General features: G+C 41.1%; 1 protein-coding gene across 1 annotated transcript in view; it reads left to right on the plus strand.

The window, feature by feature from the left end:
* The window catches only part of LRP2 (LDL receptor related protein 2), a 161,947-nt gene that overhangs the window by 105,179 nt on the left and 30,863 nt on the right, over positions 1–25,905 (plus strand). The window contains 14 exon segments of the mRNA XM_032224888.1: positions 1,454–1,696; positions 4,485–4,610; positions 7,741–7,860; positions 8,555–8,686; positions 9,136–9,337; positions 10,597–10,892; positions 11,386–11,902; positions 13,678–13,830; positions 15,827–15,997; positions 18,383–18,606; positions 20,251–20,428; positions 21,441–21,637; positions 22,218–22,463; positions 24,039–24,167. Of these exon segments, the coding sequence (XP_032080779.1) occupies positions 1,454–1,696; positions 4,485–4,610; positions 7,741–7,860; positions 8,555–8,686; positions 9,136–9,337; positions 10,597–10,892; positions 11,386–11,902; positions 13,678–13,830; positions 15,827–15,997; positions 18,383–18,606; positions 20,251–20,428; positions 21,441–21,637; positions 22,218–22,463; positions 24,039–24,167 (2,934 nt within the window).

Here is a 25,905-nt window from a genome sequence, read left to right on the forward strand (position 1 = left end):
GCCCAATTATAGCTGTTTTTAGCAAAGCCATTTTGGGGACAAAAACTAAACCAAAAAAGATAACTAGTATCTGTTTGGTCCAGAGTCCAATGGCCTATTGACTATACAAAGCAGAGTTAGTTGAAGATTCCATTGCCTTGGTGAAAAAAAACCGAATGGTTCAAATTCTTCCTTGGATTAATGCGAGGAAGAGGGTAAAGGTAAAGGTTCCCCTCGCACATATGTGCTAGTCGTTCGTGACTCTAGGGGGCGGTGCTCATCTCCGTTTCAAAGCCAAAGAGACAGCCCTGTCCGAAGACGTCTCCCTGGTCATGTGGCCGGCATGACTAAATGCCAAAGGCACATGGAACGCTATCACCATCCCGCCAAAGGTGGTTCCTATTTTTCTATTTGCATTTTCATGTGCTTTCAAATTGCTAGGTTGGCAGAAGCTGGGACAAGTAACGGGAGCTCACTTCATTATGCGGCACTAGGGATTCAAACTGCCGAACTGCAGACCTTTCTGATCGACAAACTCAGCGTCTTAGCCACTGAGCCTCCCGCATGAGGGAAGAGGATAGAAATGTTAAAGCCACTGATTTTGTAACATGCAAGGGAAGAAAAATACGTACTAGGAAATTAGTATTCAATGTAAGAAGTTATTGGCATGAAATTTGGAAGTTCTTAAAAAAAAAAAAATCCAGAACAGTTTTGGTTTCACGAACAAAATTCTAAGAACAATAAACACTATTTCTGATGGTGTATGGTTTTTCTTAGATTGTAATTATGCTTCAAATATTATACTCTATTTTATCTTATTGACATATATGGAGTGAATAGTTTTCCAAGCTTTACAGGACGATTAACATGGGAGGAAATATCTATGTGCAGAATTATGCCCAAAATATGGGCTAGAGTACATTCGAGGACTTTGTTCCTTTCTATTAATGCTCTTTGAAAATACTGAAGCAGATCTTTTTTTCTGTTTTTGTTTTCCTTGATCGGTACTGTTTTTAGTCTTTTTGCTTTCTTTTTTCTTTCTTATCTTTTAATTATGTAAAAATTCCCAAGAAAAATAAAAAGAAAATAACCGGAGCAGACTTGGGAATGCAAAAGAAGGTTATATTTTCCACTGACTTTGTAAGGATAACACATTCTGACCAGGCCTTTATGGCAAGGCCATAGTGGCATGTTAGCCTCCTTCCATTCCCATTCGTTTCCAATTCACCTCATTAATTTTCATGAATGGGGAAACTGCATTTGTAGGGATTTGTAAAGCCACAGAATTGTCAATTCGGTTGCTAAAATGAAATTTTATCTTCTCTTTGTCTGATTTACACGCTGTCCGTTTTGCAGCTGTATTTGCCTTGGCAGGTAAAATCAATTCAGCATTGTATTTCTGAGGAGAATTTGTCAAGGCTTGTTTGAGTCCCTTCTGTCAATGACATTTCTTTGTCACATTCCTTTCCTTCAGCTTTTCATACCTGTCAGCCAACAGCTTTCACCTGCGGCAATGGGCGATGTGTACGCTACTCTTATCGCTGTGATCACTACAATGACTGTGGAGACAACAGTGATGAGGTGGGATGCTTGTTCCGAACTTGTGACCCCCAGACAGAATTTACTTGCAATAATGGAAGGTGTATCTCTCTTCAGTACGTCTGCAATGGTGCAAACAACTGTTACGATAATGGCACTTCAGATGAGAGAAATTGCCGTAAGTTGATGAAAAACTATGTATTGTCCCTGATTCTTCGCACAACCAAAAAGTAAACTTTCTAGAAAGGAAAAAGGACATGTTGCTTCACAGAAGTCATGTGATTTATTTGGATTTATGTTTACAGGTACCTTGAAAAAGAACTGGATGTTCTTTGACTGTGTATTGCCTATGAGCAATTTTCTCATCAATTTGTTATGGATAAAGATAGTTGTTTCAAAGAATAAGGACTGAATTACAGAGTGGATATTTAGGGTATTATTTGATAACTACCCCCAAGTGATTCCACTAACATTAACAAAAAAATGTAACATTTCTTGTAATGAAGTAAGGGTTCCAAACCCTGGGTTTGTGGACCAGCAGCGGGCTGTGGCATGCCAAAAACCGGGCCGCGCAAACAAAGCCCCATTGCAGGCAGCATGTGAAGCCATGCCTCTGCGGAAAAACCTCTTTCCACGAAACCAGTCCCTGGTACCCAAAAGGTTGGAGGTCACTGGACTAGTTGATACATTTTGATAAGCAGAAATTTGGAAGCATCCTGGGAAGGATTACACAGATCAGTTGTTGTGTTGATTATTCCTTTTTCTATCTGACCCCCCACTTGACTCTTCTTGCCAGTGGGAGGAGCTAAAGACTCCAAGAAAGCGATTGTTCTGTGACTTGCTTGTTACTTTTTTTAAGAAGCCATAATCACAACCAAAAACATACTTATGGGTAGTCTTTGATTTACGACCAGAGTTGAAGCCCAACTCATTTATGTTGCAAAATGAGAAACGTGTTACATGAGTTTGGCTCCATTTTACAACTTTTCCTTTCTACATCTCTTAAGTGAATCACTGCAGTTTGAAAAATGGTCATAAGTCATTTTTCTCAGTACCATTGTAACTTTGAACGCAAGCGTAGTAATAACTTCCCTTCCCTACCAGTTTGCAAATATTAGCGTGCATGCATACACTTTGCCTAAAAAAGGGGCCTAAATGGGATGCCGTAGAGCTGGGGCGGGTGGGTGAAGCCACCTGCAATTTCTGCTACCACTTCAGGTGAACTAGACCGAACCAGTAGAATACCACCACTGTTCGAACAGTCACTAAACAAACTGTTTTAAATGGAGGACCACTCATAATTTATTGGTGACTTGTTAGACGAGGAACAAGTCAGGGTATCTAATTTGTCTGTAACAGAAAAAATAATAGGGTGTCCCGATTTATTGATTTGTGCTTGCAAGCGGAGGAACCAAGCGGGAGCACTCAAATAGCCTGGATTAGCATGCTTTTATGGTTGGATGGTAAGCAAATTTGACCACTGAACACTAGCTCTCTGGGGAGGAGGGGGGAGGAGGAACCATTCTCATATAGTTCTAGGAGACAATAATGAATTGCATCACTATTCATCAGACTGCTTACAAACAAGAGGGCCACCATTATCAGTGTCTTTGTTGGATTCTGGAAGAAAGACTTTCATAAGTGCCATCCCATTTACCATATTTTTCAGAGTATAAGACGCACCTTCCCCCCCTAAAAGAGCATGGAAATATTGATGCGTCTTATACACTGAATATAGCGATTTTTGCTGCCCCCCCCGAAGCCCTGCCCTGCATCCCATTTTTGTGAAAAATGAGCTGTTTCTCTGCTCATTTTTCACAAAAACGAGGGTGTTTTTGCTTTCCCCCAGCCCTTCTGAAGCCTGCAGAGTGCTCCTGGGGACCGGGAGGACAAAAACTTTTTTTCTTACTTACCTCTTTGAAATCTTTGTGCGTCTTATACACCGGTGCATCTTATAGTCTGAAAAATACGGTAATACTTTCCAATTCCAAATCTACTGGATGGATGTGGCACTGTCAAGGAACAGAGGGAGTGAAGCTTTTCCACCTCCCACTAGCATTAAGCAAATCTGTTGAAGTGTTAAATGAGGTCAGAAAGAAATCATTGAAACTGATAGCTAAATGATCATTATATCTGAGTAATGCAGGGAACGTAGATTAGCTTTTGTATTCATGCATAGATACGATCCCAGTGGCTCCACTCATGCTCTCAGAGTTTCTGTTCTCCTCCACTTTGCAACCAACCATCCTCCGCTGTTTCTCGGATCAGTCCCAGAGGATCCTCCAACCTTTTGATGTTGGATATTTAGAGAGAGATGGGAGAATCTGATGGACCACAATACTCTGTTACACTAATGGAAGGGCATCATGGGCTCCAATGACTCTGAAGAGGCATTTGAGTTACCATTCGAATTCATTGTCGTTCTTAGAATTGGTATCGCAACCCGTCGATAAAAAAAGGCAGTATTATGTTAAGCTAAATTGGATTAAACAGGCTGATTTCAATTTATGACCACAATTGAGCTCAACATTCCTGTTGTTAAGTGAGACATCTGTTAAGCAAGTTTTTCCCCATTTTATGACCTTTCCTGCCACCGTTGTTAAGGGAATCACTGCAGTTGATAAGTTAGTTCACCTGGTTATTAAGTGAATCTGGCTCTCCCATTGACTTGGCTTGCCAGGAGGTCACAAAAGTTTGATCTCATGACCCCCGGGACAATGAAACCGTCATAAATATGAGTCCGTTGCCAAGTGTCTGAATTTTGATCACATGATCCCAGGGAAACGCTTCAAAGGTCATAACTGTGAAAAATGGTCCTAAGTCATTTTTTTCAGTGCTGTTGTAATTTTGAACAGTCACTAAATGAACTACTAGAAACTGTATACTGCTGTTTGTAATTGCTTAAAAACACTCTGCCTTATGCTCTATGGGGAAGAAAAGGAATATCCTCTCTTTTTGTCTTAAAGCTGAACGTACTTGTCCCTCTGGTTATACAAAATGTCAGAGTACCAACATATGCATTCCTCGAACTTATCTTTGTGACGGGGATAATGACTGTGGCGACATGAGTGATGAGAGCCCCACTCACTGCGGTAAGCTAAATGACTCTCAACAATTATACTCCTTCACTTCAGCTTTCCTGTCTTGGTTTGGGTAAAGGGACAAGCATTCTTGTACGTTCTGTTCTTTTAGGAATGCCGTTGAAAAGACACAACTGAAATATATGGGTGTGGGGGGGGCATATGCATATGGGAGCAAGACAATCAAATTGCTGATAATCTGGAATTTAAGTTAAAAGACACATTCTCAAAATGAGACAAGGAGGTTATCAAACTTCAAGTAAAAAAAATAAACAAAGGATTACCTCTTAGGTGGATTCCTGGCATGTTTACATTTTTCAAAGCTCTAAATCTTAGATTTGTCCTTCAGAAGCTCAGGTCATTGAGGATTAAATGACAGTGCTAAATGCACTTCTTAAAAGGACTTTTAAATCCTTTTAAGCACTCTGCAGTGCTCTGCATGGCCCGTTTTTGCCAAAAGAGTGCTTTTGGGGGGCTGGGAGGGTGAAAACGTGACATACGTATGGTTTGGGAGGCCAAAAATGCCTGTATTCAGTCTATATAAGACGCACCTAAATTTTCACCCGCTTTTAGTGGGTGGGGGGAGAGGTATGTCTTATACTCCTAAAAATATGGTAGGTGCAGAGGGTTTCTGAGTCAACTTTCCAACTTATGTTAGAACTCTGTACATTGTCATCTAGGGTTGTAGTAACGCTACTCTAAAGGCAGGGCTGTCTTTGGGGTTATTGATTTTGGAATCAGTGTTGGGGCTGGGATGAAGAGCATTCTGCTTCCATTCCCATCTAATACTATCATATTACTATTATAATGTGTCACTGAATCCTTATTACACATTATCACATATTCTTTTGGAATCACAAATAATTAGCTAGATTCAAAGAAGACACTGGATACCTGAACAGTTAGTTTGGTTTGGGGTTTTTTGTCTGTCCCGTCAACAACTGGGGGAGAGTTTCATTTTACAAAGCAATGCAAGCTTACAATAGAAGGAATTGTACATTATAAATGCCTTCAACTCTTCACAAATTAAGCTCTTACTACTAAAGCTATATTCTATTTGCTTTATGTGTTTTATCTACACTATAATGTGCAATTTCAGTGCATCTTCATATTTTTCTATTCTACATCTCTAATATAATTTGTTTATTGCTGACAAATTACTTTTCTCTTATATATTTGTATATTCTATATTCTAGTCTAGTCTATTCTAGTCTAGTCATTAGTCATTATGCTCATTACATTACATTACATTACATTGTACTATATTACCCTGTTTCCCAAAAAATAAGACCTCCCCAGATAATAAGCACAATGGGGCTTTTGAATGCATGTGCTAAAATAAGCCCTCCCCCAAAAATAAACCCTCCCCCAAAATATTGCCACGCAGCAGCAGCCAGGAGGTGACCACGCTCGCTGCCTCCTGCACCTCAAAAATAATAAGAGGTCCCTGAAAATGCCAAGTGCTTATTTCAAAAGAAAATAAGACCCTGTCTTATTTTCAGGAAAACACAGCATATGGTACTGTCTTGTATTGCATTGTATCATATTATATTGTATTGTATTATATGATACTATATTATTATCTTACATGTATTTTGTATTATATATATAGCCTCCTATATCTCTATTGTAATATAGAATTCCTCCTTTTCATCTAAGATCAATCTACCTTTCAATCTTGTTTAGTTTGTTTTCTACTCTTGTTCTGCCAAAACTTTGACATTTTCTTTGCTTTTTTTTCCTGTGTGTTCTTGGCTGGGTTTCCTGATTCTTCTTCCAAAACTTGGCTCCATCTGAGGGAAATGACTAGTAGGACTTTTTCTTTATGTCAGGTTTGAGGGAGCGGGGGAAACATCTTTCTCAGCAAGATTGTTTATCTTTATTTTTACTCTTGTGCTTTGGCTGTGTTTGTTGAGCTTACTCTTCATGAGGCTTGTGGTTGCAGAACTCCCAGGTAGCAGACCTTTCCTCATTCCTTCCTGCCCAATGTTGCTGTTTGATTGACAACAGCTATTTGATTGGCAGCAGGGTCATCCCAATGCTGGTGGAGGACTGAGAAGACAAGGGAGAGGAGGGAAGGAGGACAGAAGCTTAGAATCTCTTTATGCAGTCTGTTCTTCTACAGTCTTTTTTATTTTCTCGCCAATTTTCAGCTATACTGTCTTAAAATGCTAATGAATGGTTGATGAGGATGCCAATGGGTTGCATATTTGGGTTGAGGCTTCCCACATCTGGCAAAGTGGAAATGGAACCTCTTGGGCCAGTGGGTATCTTTTTGAAAGGGTCTTTCATGGAGAAGTTTTAGACCAGCTGTTGATACCTTTCATTAGTTTCATTTTATATGTCTTATTATCCTGAGGCACTTATGAAAATTGTAGCAAGGCTTACTAGGCTAACCTAGTTGAAGTAGTTCAACTACCCAAGAGCACAATACCCAGGCTGAGGATTGAGCATAATCATTACAGAGTCCAATCAGTGGTGAAATCTAAACATTTTTACTACTGGTTCTGTGGGCGTGGCTTGGTGGGGGTCATGTGACTATGTAGTCATGTAACTGGGGGATTAAAAGACAGAAACTCACTTTAACAATGTCCTGCTGGAGCAGGGTTGGGCTAGATGACCTCCAGGTCCCTTCCAGCCCTGGATTATCCTCTGAAGCTGCGTCTGGTGCCAGGTTTGCAGTCCTTCCTTCCTCTCCTTTTTTCCTCCCTCCCTCCCTTTCTTTTTCTTTTTTCTTTCTTTCTCTCTTTCTTTCTCTTTCTCCTTCCTCTTTCTTTCTTTCTCTTTCTCCCTCCTTTCTTTCTCTTTCTCTATCTCTGTCTCTGTGTCTCTTTCTTTCCTCCTTTCTTTCTCAGCAACACCCCCCCCCCCCCCCCCCGTTTTTGGCCTAGCAGCCCTCAGGGAAGCCTTCTGGGAGCAAAAATGGATCCCATCCTGTTTTTGGCTGTGCGACCTGCTATCGTCGAAACTTTTTTAAAAAAACCTTTTTTTATATTTTTTGTTACCGGTTTTGTGAACCAGTAGCATTTTTTACTACTGGTTCAGGCGAACCGGCCCGAACTAGTAGCATTTCACCCCTGAGTCCAATGCATTTGCAAAGGAAAACACACGGATCTAACAAGAATTTTCTCTGCCTTTTTAGCCACACTGACTTGTACCAATAGTGAGTTTCGCTGCACATCTGGACGTTGCATTCCTGCTCATTGGTACTGTGATCGAGCAGCAGATTGTGCTGACGGCTCGGACGAGCCTTCCTCTTGTGGTAAGTGTGAGGTTAGGCACACTTGGAAAGGACCTGGAATGGTTTCGTCCGACTCCCAGACTTTATTGAGGGAAATTAAGACTTACAACCTCGTAGTGATCAACCTTATGGGCAAATGTGCCATCAGCTATCTCATAAGTTAAAGAATGGTGTATTTCTGTCAGAGTCCCAAGAATGAAGTTTCCTCAACAGACTTAGATACACCCATGAAGATATAGTATGTCCCATGAAATTATAGTAAAATTGCACTGCTAGTAATGGCATTGTTGTAAAAAAAAATACTGAGGGGAAGGCATTCTAAAGAACTTTTCTGGATGTCTCACTCTTCTGTTTTTAACAACACTTCAGTTATTCTGCATGATGCTACTTCATCTGAATGGCACAGTGCATGCTTTGTATGAGAAAGGCATACTGTATCCATTAAAACCTCAGTAAAAAAAACCACAACATGCACTCCTGGAAGCCAATGAGATACTTTTAACCTCTGTATTATAAAACTTTTACCAACCAGAGGTAAACATATTCCATATCCCCTGGATTGTCCACTGACTTTCACAGTCCCTTGCCTATAGACAGACTGAGAATTAAAACACAAATTGGCATATGTCTGTGGAAATGCAGGAAACAAAGTTTAGGCAGCACTCCCAGGACGTGAAAAATGCGTAGTCTATGAAATCTTATATTTCTTTTTAAGTTTCTTCGGAACGGAGCTGTTCAAGTAGGCAGTTTAGATGTGATGGCGGCAGATGCATACCAGCTACGTGGATCTGTGATGGTGATGATGATTGTGGTGACATGAGTGATGAGGACCAAAGACACAGTTGTGGTAAGTTCCATGCAACATAAAGCTTCAAGGCTAAGCTGTTATTTTATTTAGTCACTCAAGGCCTAGATGAAAGGCATGGTGGCCTAGAAATGGGGCCCTCATCTCACAATCAAGAGGCTGGAGTTTGATCCTAGGTAGTGGGAGATATTTCTCTCTTTGGGGGCAATGAGTAATTGTCTGCTGCAAACCCTGTATGAGCGTCAGGAAGGGCAGCTGGCTGGTAAATGCACAGCTCCAATCAGTCGCCCCCAACTCTCCCCCAAAGCAAGGGATTGCAGAGTTGTAAATAAAACAATCCTTAAGACCTAGATTGCTTTCTGGTAATTCTCCTTTTATTTGAAAGACTGCAAGTGGTTAAGGAGACATTGGTTGAACAGATGGTAGGCTGATTTAAATGGCATGAATAATGTAATTTGGATAAATTGCTGAAATTTCACACTTTGTTCTAGCAAATCGCAGCTGCTCAGCCACTGAATTCACATGTGCGAACAATGTGCCCCCCTTAAGAAGATGTATTCCGAGGGCTTGGGTCTGTGATGGGGATGCTGACTGCAGTGATGCTTATGATGAGCATCAGAACTGCACTAGGAGGCCATGCTCGGGCAGTGAATTCACATGTGGTAATGGACTGTGCATCCGTAACACTTACAGGTTTGTATGTCCTCTGCAAACTCTTTCAAGAATCCCAGGCACAGACTACAGCTAATATCTTAAGAGTGGATAACTTACAATTCTTTACAAACACTGAAATGCAGCACTTATCATTCTTCACCATTGGCCATGTTGAGTAAGAGCAGTGAAAATTTGAGACTCAGCTATGTCTGGAAGACCATATTTTGTTTATTCTAATAGAATATGTAGCAGTGATGTAGCAAAGCTCTGCATAAATGCAGTAGGTGGACTAAGAGAGGGTTATAACAAGGATTAAATTCCTTGTTACTAAGATTGTGCCTGGTTAAAAATGAACTCAGCTTTATCTTAATTAATTTCCCCCCTTCTTTTTTCTACTGAACATGCTGGCTGGGCCAGGACAGAGGTTTATGATGTCATATTGCTTATAATGGTAAAAAGTTGAATCTAAGACCAGGAGCAGAGGTGGTATTCAGCCAGTTCTGACCGGTTCTGGCGAACTGGTTGCAGTAATTTTGAGTAGTTCACAGAACCGGCAAATACCGCCTCTGACTGGCCCCACCCCATCTATTCACTGCCTCCTGAGTCCCAGCTGATCTGCTAGGTCTTCTTTTGTTGCCCTGCACTGGAGAACAGAAAGCAGGTTAGTGCAGTGTGGTGGGAATGAGGATTTTGCAGTATCCTTCCCCTGCCACGCCCACCATGCCATGCCCGCCACCCCACACCATGCCACGCTCACCCAGCCATGCCCACAGAACCAATAGAAATTTTTTTTGAATCCCACCACTGACCAGGAGGAATAGTATTCATATTGTCACAAAGAAAAGCAGGATAGAGGTGCCAAATACAAATCTGAGCAAATATAATGTACCCAGCAAAGACTTTAATGTGGTTTGGATTGGGAGGTGGTGGTTAGAGAAATATATGGAGGATTTCTGAGGACTAGAAGGAGACAAGAGTCTCAGGGGACTAAGGACACACTTTTTGTCATGAGATTTCTCTCCAGTTCAATCAATCAATATCTCTCTCTCTCCAGGATTTCTGTGGCCTGAAATTCTCCATGTTTGACATTTTTATGTAATGTCACAGCTAGTTTGTCCATGATCTGCAGATCATGCCTCTGTTCTCCCAAACCTTATGCTTTGCATGCAGTAACTTTGGTGGAGAACACACACATACAAATAGCAGAAGAGTTGCTATTTTATGTATGTACGTATTTGATTTATGTGCAGCTCATCTTACAATCGAGTGAGCAGCTTTTGTTAACGGGCTCTTTCCAGGTGTGACCGCCGAAATGATTGTGGGGATGGCAGTGATGAGACAGCTTGCACCTATCAGCCATGCCAACAGCACCAGTTTACCTGCCAAAATGGCCGCTGCATCAGCAAAGCCTACCTCTGTGATGGGGACAACGACTGTGGGGATGAGTCCGATGAGCTAGAGCATCTTTGCGTTACTCCAGAAGCAACTTGTGCTCCCCACTATTTTGCATGTGACAATGGAAACTGCATTGAAATGGTCAAAGTCTGTAACCGGATAGATGACTGCCGTGATAATAGTGATGAGAAGGGATGCGGTATGTATGGAACTTAGATAAATCAGCACAAAGGCAATCTCGCACGATGACATATTGTGTTCTTGGGTCCCCGGATGATGTTGGATTACCACTCAAATTGTCCTCTGACAGCATGGCAAATAGTCAGATATTGAGGGAGTTATAGATCGTCATTAATTGAACAAAGGCTGATTTATTATTACCTAGCTATCACCAATTGCCTTTTGTAATTATACAAAATGTATAATTTTATTTTGTAATTTTAATGTAACAAGTTCAGTGAATTATCTCATTTTTTCCTATCTGGTGCACTTCAAATATGTTTAATAACACTTCCAATTTCTCAAGCTAGCATGCTGGTTGGGGAAGGTAGGCTGGGAGTTGTAGTCCAACACATGAAAGGTACTATTTTGGGGGAAACTAGGTAATTGGGGTTTATGTAAGTAACAGTAAATGAACCAAAACTGCCTCATAAAAGTGGAGTAACATTTTTGTTGTATTTGTCATCTTCTAGGCATTAATGAATGCAATGATCCTTCAATTAGCAACTGTGACCACATCTGCACAGATATCCAGACTAGTTTCTATTGTTCGTGTCGTCCTGGGTACAGACTCATGTCCAACAAAAGGTCTTGTGATGACATAGATGAATGTAGTGAAACACCGTCAATATGTAGCCAGATGTGTGAGAACACCGTCGGCAGCTACATCTGCAAGTGCGCCCCAGGCTACATTCGTGAACCTGATGGGAGAAGTTGCCGACAGAACAGTAACATCTCACCTTACCTTATCTTTAGCAATCGCTACTATCTGAGAAATCTCACCACAGATGGCCGGCTTTACTCTCTCATTTTGCAAGGACTCAGTAATGTTGTGGCTCTGGATTTCGACCGGGTGGAAAAAAGGCTCTACTGGATTGACGTAGGCAGAAAGGTCATAGAAAGAATGTTTTTCAATGGAACAAACAAAGAAACAATAATTGGTGATGGTGTGCCCAATGGTGAAGGCATTGCTGTTGACTGGGTTGGAAGGTACGCCTCTTGTTGTTTTTCAAAAAGTTGTACTGCTCAGTTGGTGCCCTCCTCAGATTAATAGTGTTAATAATTAATAATTAATGAAGTGTTCTTCTGCCTTCTGCCTGGCAACTTTCAGATATGATGACACTGCAATTTCCAGTCCTTGGCCACATTGATTGGCTGGGAATATGGAGAGCTGCTGCCCCCCCCTTCTGGGTGGCATAGATTGGGAAAGCTGGATTTATAGCAAATCCCCTAGCTATTTCCTTTAGCAATAGCAATAGCACTTAGACTTACATACCACTTCACAGTGCTTTACAGCCCTCTCTAAGAGGTTTACAGACTCAGCATATTCCTTCCAACAATCTGAGTCCTCAATTTACTGACCTCGGAAAGATGTAAGGCTGAGTCAATCTTGAGCCAGTGGGAATCGAACTGCTGGCAGTCGGCAGAATTATCCTCCAATATTGCATTCTAACCAGTGCACCATCACAGCTCAAAAAGCAATTATCTTTTTAAAAGCAGTTATCACAAATAATAGTAGAAATCATATATTTTTGTGTATTGCTTTATGTTCTTGATTATCCTTATATATTGTTATCATACTTCAGCACTGGAGAACATGGACTATAATTATCATCTTAATATATCTTTTAGGAGATAGAAAATGGATAGAAAATTATTCCAGTGCTAAGGTGCTAGCAGTGTTAAGGCTTCCAACATTGCCAACAAACACTCTAATTAGTGAATATGGATGCCATCTATGTTATCTTATTTTGTATTGATATACTAAGAACTACAGATCATAACACTGTAGTGGTAATAGCTTCCCACACTTCAAAACTGATTTGGAGGAAGGAAATATTTCAGCTATTAAAAGGCCACAAGCTTCTCATTTAAACAATCTGATATTTTCAGGGCTCTGCTGCAAAGATGCCACTGCTTTAAGAGTCTCATTAACTTTAAGGAGTGGACTTAAAGCAGCAGCATCTTTTTTTCAGCCTGCTGCAGAACCCTAAATATTTTAAGAAATATCAAGAAGGTGCCATGTTTGTGCTTGAGTGAAATCTAAAGCAATTCTTCAGAATCATTTCCTTATCGCCTTATAGCCTTAAAACGATAGCTTCATGAATCAATGTAATTCAATGAATATTAATATATTTTCCAGTAATTATATTGTAACAGAGGTGGCAATCTGAAGCTGCAAGGTCACATGATTTCCCTAAATTGTAATATTGGTTACAATTTTTGGAGGCCCTGGCGACTTTACTCCATCAACAGTGGGTAAACCAAGCCAGCAAACATAATCCTTACTGTAATTCTACATAGTGACAAATGCTGCGTTGCAGAGGGAAATGTGGGGAATAGTGGAATAATGTAATGGTATGTGGGAAAGATTTTGGGAGATGGGATGAAGAGATGGGACCGTTCAGCCGAGAGACAGCACAGCTCACAGCTACATCGTTGGCAGAACAAGAAGCTCAAAAGAGACCTTCCCTACATTCTTGGGCTGAACAAGTGACTGTGGGAGAATTGTACTTTATGACTTGGCAAGATTCAATTAATATAACTTTGCAGTAGAGTAGAATTAGTTTTATCTTGTCATGTTTCCTTTCTGGTCTACCTTCCTTTCAGATAACTACACCCCAAGGTGCAATGTTCTAGTGCTGCGCTAGCTTTTTCTTGCTTTATTTTTCTGCCTTTCAGACCTAAATTGATAATTAAGATGGGGGGAAAACATGTCTGCGAACAAGCTGTTTGTGTAATATGCCTTTTGTCAAATATTTCAGAAAACTCTACTGGGTAGATGCCTATAAAGATTGCCTCTATGTAGCTGAGCTGGATGGCCGATTCCGGAAAAAACTAATTGATCGGTGCCTGGATCCTAACAATACCTTCTGTTTTCAGTATCCTAGAGCAATTGTTGTTCATCCTAAATATGGGTAAGCTGGTTCAGTATTTTCTTTCATGTATCTATTCTGTTAAATCGTAATAAATGTTCTCACTATTACAAAATTGAAAGAGGTCAGCTAAATTGACAAGCATCTGATCAGTACAATAATTCAAATGAGAGCATAGAATTACAGTATGGTCACCTGTTAGTATAATGGCTAATAAAGATTTTAAAAAACCATCAAAATCATGGAAACTGATCAAGGAGAGATTTAACCTAGAAAGAAGCAGCGGTGGGATTCCAAATCTTTTCCTACCGGTTCTATGAGAGCGTGCTTCGTGCGTGCGCGCAGTACTCAAAGACTGTCCTCGGTGTCAGCGCTGCTGAGCTGAGCTGTTTTTTAGCTCATCTGAGGGGCGGCAATCTGCTCTGCCATGTGAATCAGCTGAGCTAAAAAACAAGGGAATATAGGACAAGAAACAGCAGGGCGGGAGGGCGATGCCAATATGAGGTGGTATTTGCTGGTTCTCCGAAATACTCAAAATTTCCACTACCAGTTTGCTAGAACCGGTCCAATTCGGGTGAACACCACCTCTGAAAAGAAGGAGAAATTTTCTGACAGTGAGAACAATCAACCAATGGAACAACTGGCCTTAAAAAGTTGTGGGAGCTTCATCCCTGGAGGCTTTCGAGGAGAGACTGGACTGCCATCTGTCAGAAATGGTGTAGGATCTCTTGCTTGGGCAGGGGGTGGGACTACATGACCCACAGTGTCGCTTCCAACGGTTATTCTGTTATTAATTTCAAAAGGAACACAGATCTTGCATGTCTTCTTACTCAGAGATCAGTTCTCTCATTTTGAGGTTAGATATCTTTTTGGCTAATTGTACTGCTGTGCTGAAGAAAATCTGATATAGTACTGTATTCAAAAAAAATTAATTCAATAAAAAAAATTCAAGAACAAAAGAAAGGGTTGTTTTAGCGAGTAATATACTAGCAATTTCTCAAAGAATTCACGGGACTTTTTCTAAGTGCTGTATTATATTAAAACTCAGGTTGATACAAACCAGAACCTGAGTGACCTCAAGATGTGTTGACTTTAATTCTCAGAATTCTCAGGTATAGACATGCTGTAAAGGGAATTCTGTAAGTCCATATATTGGTTTTCACTCAGGTAGCCAACCTTTATTGAAAAGCTAATCAGAGTCAAACTGTGGTAGCATTTGTGCAGGCTAGATAAGAAAGAAAGAAAGAAAAAGAAAGAAAGAAAGAAAGAAAGAAAGAAAGAGAAAGGTAAGGAAAGGAAGGAAGGAAGGAAGGAAGGAAGGAAGGAGAGACAGCTAGAGAGACAGAGACAGGCAGAGAGACAGAGAAAAAAAGGAAGAAGGGAGGGAGGAAGGAAGGAAGGAAAGAAGGAAGGAAGGAAGGAAGAAAGCCAATTCTATCTTTGAAGAAGGAAATAATATTGTTGCTAAGAAACTAGCACAGATTTTTTTATGAAGTCTCTAGGATTTTCGACTCAATTGAGACTTTACTGTAATTTCTTAGTATGAATCTGCAAGATGCAGCCTTTAATTACTTTCTTGCCAATTTCAAAGTAAAACAGCAAGTCATTCAGCTGTTGAATGTGTCAAAAGATTAAGCATGGCAGTCATTTTACTTTACTCCCATTTGTAAAACATTTGTCTGTGAGAGTGTGTGCATACACAAGTGTGTGTATCTGTCTGAACCGCTATCCCACTTTAATCCAATCTTTTTATATGAAATAATTTATCTCAACCCTCAGCAAATATTAGATTAAAATTATCCTACTGGGGCCTTTTACAGCAGTGATATATTTTAAAGATTAAAAAAAACCTCATATTCCTGTCTGGAGGCTGCTGTAATAAATTTTCCTCTTTGCTGTGTGTTTGCTTATTTTGCAGTTTTTTTTTTCCTTTTTCACCCTTTCATCCTTTTGTCCAGGGAAATATATCTATTTTTGTATTATCTTCACCCCCTTCAGCAAACTATGGATTAGTTTTCTACTGTGTTTATTAAAACAGACAAGTCTACTGGACAGATTGGGCAGATCGAGCGTATATCGGACGCGTGGGAATGGACGGCAAGAATAAGACGGTGATTATCTCTGCCAAGTTAGAGTGGCCTAATGGACTTACCATAGATTACACCAACGACAAGCTCTACTGGGCAGACGCCCATCTAAACTACATTGAGTACGTACATAGAGAAGAATAAAGCAACTGGGTAACTCTTCCTATCAGCTTTTGAGGGTTATCAAATTAGCTTTTAGTGGCAGCTTTAATTCACTTTAAAAAAAACTACATGCTCTATAGTTACCAATTGGAAAACTACTTGCTCTGTGATTTCAGCACAATAATTAGCAATCAGTAATGAATAAAAGAATTCTAGATCATCATAACATAGAGTTCTGTAAGGCATAGGACTGCATAAACTGCTCTCTCTTTTTTTGCTGAATGGTCTTCTATTCTACTACATTTTTAAAATTTTTAATGTTTTTAATGGTAATTCAACAAATAGTTATCCTAGTGCTAGGATAAGGACTGTTCTGATGGAACTAATCTAGTTAATCTCACTTACTAGATCTTAGTTTCGTTGAGTGATTAAGGCATCAGGCGATAGAAACCAGACAACTTGAGTTCTAGTTCCACTTTAGCCATGAAAGTCGGCTGGGTGACCTTGGGCCAGTCATTCTCTTTCAGCCACAACCCACCTCATAGGGTTGCTGTTTTGGGGGAAATTGGAGGAGGAAGGGTTATTTAGATATGTTCACCGCCTTGAGTTGTTCATAAAAATAACAAAGGTGGGATATTAATAAAGTAATAATAAAAGCATAATAATTAATGGAACTGCTTCTAGTTCAGTGACGGCTAACCTTTTCCAGACCGAGTGACCAAAGGATGCATGTGCGAATGCGTACGGCCGAACTCCCAAAATGCAATGTACATGCCCCTTACATGCACATGTGGGTCCTCTGCATGCTCACTGCCCCTGAAAATGCATGGCAAAGACCCAACAACTAGCTGGCTGGTGGGAGGCGCATGCACACGCGCAGCAGAGCTGAACTAGGTTGACAGCTCACATGCCCACAGAGAGGGCACTGTGTGCCACAGGTTCGCCATCACGGTTCTAGTTGGTAATACCTAGTTGGTTCTAATTGTGTCAAGGAGATACAATCTGTTGTGTCTCCTTGAGTCCTGAATTCTTTATTAAAATTTGAGATCTTTTTGAAGCCAGTAGGAGATAACAAAGCATGTTTTAAAAAGTGGAATAGAGTAGACAGATACCTGGCTTGCAAGTTTTATTTTGCACTAGATCTCCTAAAGCCCATCAAGATAATATAACATTCAAAATTCAGTCCAAAATTAATTTAATTTTAAATCATTGGTTTTGTTCAGAATCAAAATGTGTTGTTTATTATTCAACTTCGTTTTGAAACATAAAGACCCTGCTTGGATAAAAGCGAGAATGAGCAAGTGTGACTATGCTAGAATAGTCCGAGAGCCTTGGTGATGCAGTGGTTAAAGTGCAGTACTGCAGGCTACTTTTGCTGACTGCCCGCTAGCTGCAATTTGGCAGTTCAAATCCCACCAGGCTCAGGGTTGACTCAGCCTTCCATCCTTCCGAGGTGGGTAAAATGAGGACCCATATTGTTGTGGGAAATATGCTGAGTCTGTAAACGGCTTAGACAGGGCTAGAAAGCACTGTGAAGTGGAATATAAATCTAAGTGCTATTGCTATAGTACATCTTTTCCTTCCCAATTGGTTTCTCTTTAAAATGTGCTAACTAAATCAGAATAATTAGGGTGAAAAAGTTTAGTGCTAAACTTTTACTTGGATTCTATCCTTTCATTCCTTTAACCACAGTGAATCCAGAGGAATACTAAATGAATAATCTCTGCTTGACTCTAAAGTTAAGTTTGTTTGCCTTGAAAATAATTTCACTTTCAGGATGAGCTAAGTCAGAATGATTGGCTATTGCACATCAGCATGCTTACTTATGAAGTAAATGCAGGTAGTCCTGGACTTCTGGCCACAATCGAGCCCGACATTTATGTTGCTAAGTGAAACAATTCTTAAGTGAGTTTTGCCTCATTTTTATGACTTTTCTTGGCCACTTTGGTTAAGTGAATCATTGCAATTGTTAAGTTAGAGTTGTTAAGTGAATCTGGCTTCCCCATTGACTTTGCTTGTCAGAAGTTGCAAAAGGGGATCACATGACTTTGGGACACCACAACCGTCATAAATATGAACCAGTTGCCAAGCTGAATTTTGATCAAATGACCATGGGGGTGCGGCAACGGTCGTAAGTGTGAAGAATGGTCCTACATCACTTTTTTCCGTGCCGTTGTAACTAAATGAACTGCTTTAAGACGAGGACTACTTGTACTTCATAAGTAACCCTTATAATAATATAGAAATCTAAATAAAAAATTGCAAAGTAGTATTTTGTATGATTGTGTTCAGAATTATAATTACTATTTGGTTACCACGCTTTCAGAAACAGGCAGAATGTTGATTAGGGATTATGTTTCCTTTTCTTTTTCTTCAGTGTTATGTGTTATGTTTTCTTCTTATAGGTACTCAGATCTTGATGGCCAGCATCGTCATACGGTGTACGATGGGGTATTGCCTCATCCGTTTGCAATTACAATTTTTGAGGATACTATCTATTGGACTGACTGGAACACAGGGACCATTGAAAAGGGAAATAAATATAATGGAACAGGCAGAATGGTTCTAGCCAACACCACTCACAGGCCCTTTGATATTCATGTCTATCACCCATACAGGCAACCAATAGGTAAGGAATTTATTCTGTGAGGGTAGGTCTGGATTCTGGATTTTGTTCTCACCTAGGCTTCCCAAAAGCACGAAGCTGACTCCTCGTCCCGATAAAACCCCTTTGATTTAGTTTAAAGTGAATTCTTCTCCAGCAAAGTCTGAGCCAACAGTCTTTCAAGAGATTTCACAACTACAGACCTTTATCAGGCTTGGAGAGAGGCCAGGCCGATATCTTCCAAATGCCACTCTGTAGCAGACAATACTTGGCAAGAAGTCAGGAACAGATCTTCACTCTAATGAATTGAACTAATTGTCTCCTACAAACTCCCCTCCCCTTTCGCTCCTCTTTATTCCCTATGGGAGGGGCCATTCACCATCCACCTGTGCCTTTACTCCCGAATCAAGCCTTGTTCCTTTGCCCTTCTCCTGGCATGTGCACACTGGGAACAGGCTCCAGCTGTTCTTCTGCCCCACTGATGTCCAACTGTGAAGGCAGCTGATAATTGTCAGTTGGCCCTGGCCCCATCTATGCCTCCGACGCAGAGCACTCATCAGAGCCTTCCCCAGACTCCAGGACTGGCCCATGTTTCTCCCCAACCTTCTCACTGTCTGAGCCTGCCACCAGCTCCACTGGCCACTGGCGGGCCACAACAGATTTAGCTTTGCCACAAAAGTAGTAAGTGGAAAGACGTGGGCAGTTTACAAAGGTGTACTAACTGTTTTGTCTACTGCTTGCATTGTTTTTTATCATGTGCTATGATCCTCAGTTTAAATTTAAGCTCAGTGATGATTTGGATGATCAGTTCCTTCTGACAAACATTTTGATGTAGTTTTTGAGTTGCTCAGATTTTCATTATCTGTCCCGTATGCCAAATCTCAAAATGATCTGCCATTTCTCATGGGTTTTGCAAGAGATGGAAGGAAAAACCGAACCCAATCTGCTATTGGCTCCTGATTACATGCTCCATATAATTCGACACTCATTTAATTAGTCTGGGAATTTTTTCACGATGTTAAGTGGGCTGAATATAGGTAGACCTCGACTTACGACCACAATGGAGCCAAAATTTCTGTTGTTAAGTGAGATGTTAATTGAGTTTAGTGCCATTTGACAACATTTCTTACCATAATTGTTAAGTGAATCACTGCAGTTGATAAGTTAGTAACATAGTTGTTGAGTGAATCTGGCTTCCCCAGTGAATTTGCTTGATAGAAGGTTTGCAAAAGGTGATCCCATGACCCATGGACACAGTAACGGTCATAAGCATGAAACCTTTTGCCAAGCATCTGAATTTCGACCACATGATCATGCGGACAAAGCTACATGCTCCAAAGATCATAAGGATGTGAAAAATGGTCATAAGTCACTTTTTTCCAGTGCCATTGTAACCTTGAACAGCTGTTAAATGAACTGTTGTAACTCGAGGACTCCCTGTATTCCATTTAAACACTTTCACATAGGGCCCACATAGGAAACAGCTCAAATATTGTCTTTGGGCCCAACGTATCCTGATCCAGATCTGTAGGTAAAAATGCAAACATTGGATAGATAGATCAGAGCTAAGATGGGTACATTCTTGACCATTTTATTAACAATAATGTTGTTTGTGTTATTTTGTTTATGGGGAATAATTAGATATTTCTCACCTCATTTTTTTACTAGTAAGTAATCCTTGTGGGACCAACAACGGTGGCTGTTCTCATCTGTGCCTAATAAAAAATGGTGGCTCCGGTTATTCCTGTGAATGTCCTGATAACTTCATGGTAGTGCAGTTGGGCAGCACAGGTCACTGCCTCCCAATGTGCTCGAGCACTCAATTCCTGTGTGCTGACACTGAAAGGTAAGCATATGCAATGCCATAGTTGCTTTATTTGTTGCATGTTATGTCCTATACTTCAAGGTTACTTCCAACTAGGATACTGTATGGCTCTCATTTAATCAGTAAGAAAAAGGGTTGATCACACTCAGTGAGCTTTATGCAGAATGAGGACCTAAATCTAAAATACTCTATTTTAGTCTGACCTTCTACTCACTATCCCAGTTTTCCCTCCCCGATGCTTCATCTAGAACAGGGATGTTAAAATCAGTTTCAATGAGGGCTGCATCAGGGCTGTGGTTGACCTCAGGGGACTGGATGGGCAGGGCCAGTTTGATGCCACTCACTGGGCATGGCCTACTGGGTCTGTGTGGTGCCACTCTTCAAACTGCTGGCATGTTTCCTCTTCCTGGGTAGACCAGGCTGAAGCCACGCTGGCCTGATGTTTCACATTACATAGATCAGGCCAAAGCAAGGTGGCTGGCCCCTTACATTTTCCACGATGACCCCGCGGACTGGTTTCGATCACATTGTTGGCCGGATCTAGCCCACGGGCCTTGTGTTTGACACCCCTGATCTAGAAAGTTGGACTATAATCCCCAGACTTTCTAGCCAGCAACTTCAAGGGTTGCTGGCCTTTAGAGGGCCCAGTAGCATAGGATTCCTTATTTCTACTTCTTCAGTAACATTGCCTCCAAAGGTGGGTTGCTGCCAGTTCGGCCCGGATCGGGTGAACCGGTAGTAGCGGCAGCATGTGCATGCACAGAAGCGTCATGTGAGAGCGCACGCAGAAGTGTGCCCAAATTGGTAGCAAAAAAATTAGCTACCCACCTCTGATTGCCCCGTGTCACTTTTCTGCCAGGGAGGCTAGGACCCTATTCGAATGATCAGATTGGCCTAAGTTATGTATCTAGGCAACACTTTGGGTTGAAAAGGGAAAAGACTCATTTTCATTTGCAGCAACTGCTACAAGCAATGCACTTGTACTTCATATCTGCAAACTCCTGCAAAGAAACACATTTTCGGTTTCCCGTAGATGCATTCCTATCTGGTGGAAATGTGATGGCCAAAGAGATTGTCGGGATGGGTCCGATGAACCTCCCACATGTCCAGTTAGGTACTGCCGTGTCGGGCAATTCCAGTGCAATGATGGCAACTGTACTAGTTCCCACTACTTGTGCAACGGTGTCCCAGAGTGTCCTGATGGGTCCGATGAAGACCATGTGCTTTGTGGTATGTGGCAAGCTCTCTAATCTATTCACAAATATCACCCATGTATTCATCATGACCATAAACTGTCCTGTTTCTATGAGTAGGAATTAGACACACCTCAACAGAATAGTCATTATGACCTGCCCAAGACCAAAGCTGCTTTGAGTTTTTAATATATCCACCAGATTCATTACTTGGGGCTCTCTAGATTTCCATGCTCACTCAAGAAGCTTTTTCAGCTCTGCATCACTAAATGTCTATGGAGATTCTCAGTCATCCAGGTCACAGTTGTCCCAAAGGTGCTTTTTCAAGAGGCAACTGGACTTTCTGGTTTCTCTTTGAAGACATTTCACTTCTCATCCAAGAAGCTTCTTCATGCTGTCAAGGTTTTTTGAGAGTCAAAATTCCATTGCATTTGGAAGGCACCTGGGCTGGATAAAGCAGCTCCATATCGATGTTTCTCTGTAATAAAATGTTTCCATCTGTCTGCATGTCAAGGTTTTCAGGATTATTATTATTATTATTTATTTTGGGGGGCCATCCGTCGAATGAAATTGTATTATGAATTTTTTTAGCAATGTAAAGTTCTGGTTTCTTTTAGCCAATCACCAATGCGAATCTCACCAGTGGCAGTGTGCTAACAAACGATGCATCCCGGAAGCCTGGCAGTGTGACCGAGAAGACGACTGTGGTGATAATTCAGATGAGGATAGTGCTCATTGTGCCAGCAGAACGTGTCGTCCAGGCCAGTTTGAATGTAACAATGGCCGATGCATCCCCCAGACCTGGAAATGTGATGTGGATAACGATTGTGGTGATAACTCAGATGAACCATTTCATGAATGCAGTAAGCAAAACGCATCTTGAGCTACTTTATATCATCGCTGTACCAATTAAGAGGCACTGTTTGGCTTTACTCTTAGCGGTAACTGCGAAACAGTGTGAGAGGCAGGAGAACAAGTGCACTGGGGAATAACTCTCTGAAGTGCCTCTTTCCTATCATGCCTATTGCAGAGCATGAAATAAGAACCGACACATTGCTTCTAGTTGAAGAAAGTTCTGATTCTTTATGCATGAACATTAATTTTGACTAAACAAATACTGTATTTTTCAGAGTATAAGGCGCACCTTTTTCCCCTCAAAAAAGAGGCTGAAAATCTGGGTGCGTCTTATACACTGAATACAGCATTTTTTTGCCTCCTGAAACCCTGCCCCTTCACCAAAATAGCTGTGCAGAGCCTGTAGGAGGCTTTGAAATATCATTCTAATCAGATGTAATATGCCATCTGTAAGGGATGTGGAAATGTAACATAAAATCCATCTGAGCAACTTTATATTAAATCAATAATGAATGTTATTGAATCCATGTATCACATCAGGAAAAGTTGAGGGATATCTCTAAACTTCAAAATTTTTAAAGAATTGAGTATACACCAAAGTTGTTGAGCCCTGAATTTGGTTCTGTTGAGCCAAATTATCTGGGCCCAGCAACTTTGATCTACAATGAATACAAAATCTTATGCTAATGGGAGAGAATTAGGCCGGTACAATTATAAGGTTATAAAACAATTAGGAAGAACTGGAGTTAGATATTGTCTAATTCTATCGTGAGTAAAGGGATTACTTCTAATAAGGGACAATATCAAGGAAGAGTAGAAGTTTTTAATGTTCGCCCTACTGTATTGGAGGCGAACCTCTTATACCTGTGCCAGAGGTGGCATGCAGAGCCCTGTCTGTGGGCGTGTGAGCCGTTGCCTCAGCTCTGTCACACATGTGTGCGTGCCTCCCACCGGCCAGTTGGTCTTTGAGTCTGCCATACGTGCGTGGGGGGTGGGGTGTATGTGGGGGGTGCATGTGCGGGGGTGGGGCACAAGCAGGGGGTGGGGATGGGGTGCATGTGGGAGCATGCACACATGCAGAGGGGCTGGGGGGCACATGCACATATGTGGTGGGTGGGGCACATGCGTGTGGGCCGCATGTGCATGCACGATGGAGTGCATGTGCAGGGGCTGTGTGTGCATTGCATTTGGGGGGTTCATGCATGCGCATGCATGCTTTAGGCACTTGGCACGGAAAAGGCTAGCCGTCACTGCCCTACTGGTACTATCCAGATATGTTGGGCATTATCTCCCAATTATCGAGTGGAGGAAGTTGCCTGATTAAGGAAGGCTATTTTATTTATTTTTCTACAGCTACATAGTATACATTTTTTAAAATAAATAAATACAGTCACTTTCACTTGTTGAGCACCTTTATGTGGAAAACACTTCATTGAATTGAAAAATAAATATATTATAGTAATTATAGTTTATTTACTATTGCATTTTTGAAAATCACCCTGGTATGATGCCTATTATTTTCTCTAATGAAGAATTTGATCAAAAAGTCATGTCATTTTCTCTCTCTCTCTCTTCTCTCTTAGTGGGTCCTGCCTATCGATGTGATAATTATACAGAATTTAGCTGTAGGACCAATTACCGCTGCGTCCCTCTCTGGTCTGTCTGCAATGGTTTCAATGACTGCAGAGACAACAGTGATGAACAAGGCTGTGGTAGGTTTAGGAGCTTCAAAAAGGATGCCCTGTAAAATCTGAGAGCCCCATATTGGCTTCAGTGCCACTTGCAAGCAATGCTTCTATGTTGGTGGCAGAATGTCATAGTAATGGTTGCTTTTCATTTGCTTAAGAACTGGAAGGTCATTAACAGCATTTGAAATTAAAGACCTTGGAGGTAAATTTATTTGCAGTAATCAAAATTGTTGATTTCTCTGATATTTGCTCTTGTGAAGGTCCAAACTATCTGAAACTGTCACCTAGTTATTACTGTCTACATTCGATTGCTGCTGTTCCCGGTCAGGGTGCTTATTTGCTGTGAATTCAAACATAGATTTATCAGCATTTTTGCTGTGGCCCACCGGCGCCCAGCAGAGCTGGCAGCAGAGTCAGACAGTGAGGAGGTTGGGGAGGGACATGGGCCAGTCCTGGGGGTTGAGGAAAGCTCAGATGAGTGCTCTTTGTCGGAGGCAGAGAGGGAGCTAGACAGCAGTGAAGCAGAGGAACAGCTGGAGCCTGTTTCCAGTGTGCACATGCACAGAGCTACCAGAAGACAAGAACAAATAAGAAAACAGGATTGACTTGAGAGTAAAGAGTAAAGCCACACCTTGGAGGTGATTGGCCCCTCCCATAGAGAAGCAAAAAGAGGAGTGAACAGGGAGTGGGCTTTTGCAGGAAACTATTTGTCATTTTAACTCTGGTCATTTTAAGAGTGGAAAGTTCTGTTTGTGACTATAAGAGACTCTGTGCCAAGTGTTGCCTTGCCCTGCGTTTGGAAGCTAGTTATCTGACAGCTTGCCAAGCAAGATAAGGTTCATGTTGATAAATATTCCTCTGAAAGACTGTTTGCCAAGCCTTGCTGACTGTGAATGAAAGGAATTCACAGTTGTGTAAATAAAAGAGGTTTTGCTGGGACCAAGATTCTGCTTCATGCTTGTTAAGGAAGCCTAGGTGAGAACCATCTTTTCATCTGGGCATATGTTTGTGAAGTGAGAAGAATAGCCAGTTTGGTGCAGCGGTTAAGGTGCCATACTTGAAACCAGGACACTGTGAGTTCTAGTCCCATCTGAAAGCTCTTCAGCTAGCCATGTTCTCTCAGCTCAACTCACCTGACAAGGTTTTTGCTGTCAGGATAATAAGAGGAGGAAGAAATATTATTAGTATGTTCACCACCTTGAGTTTATTTATAACCAATAATAAAGGCAAGATATAAATAATTATATATGATTGTCTTTTAAAGTTTTTTCCGAATATTTGACAAATCCCCAAAGGTTGTGCATAATGGTAAAGGAAGTATGCTTGAAATAAAAAGAAAACCAAAGAGCTCCATTGCTAGGAGAAAGTGGTAAAGTGGTAATGGGTGACAGTGAGAGGGTGGCACTTCTTAATGTACGTTTTCTATCTGCCTTCTCTCAGAAAGTACATAGAGCCCTAGCTGGTGTTCATTATGCCACTGGGGAATGAGAAAAATACAACTTAGGGCAGACGAGAGGGTAAGAGAGAACATGCCTAAATTAAATGAATACATGTATCCAAGAGAGCATGAATTTATATTCCAGGGTACTGAAGCAGAAATGATTGCCAAACCGTTCTCGGTAATCTTAGAGAAATCCTGAAAGTGAGGTGTTCTGACCTAGGGTTCTCCAAAAAGCACAAGGCAAAATCCCGGTCCCGACAAAACCCCATTTATTAAATGAATGTGAATTCCTCTCATTCACATTCAGCAAGGCCTGGCAAA

The sequence above is a fragment of the Thamnophis elegans genome, chromosome 1, assembly GCF_009769535.1.
Source record: "Thamnophis elegans isolate rThaEle1 chromosome 1, rThaEle1.pri, whole genome shotgun sequence".
NCBI classification, from domain to species: Eukaryota; Metazoa; Chordata; class Lepidosauria; order Squamata; family Colubridae; genus Thamnophis; species Thamnophis elegans.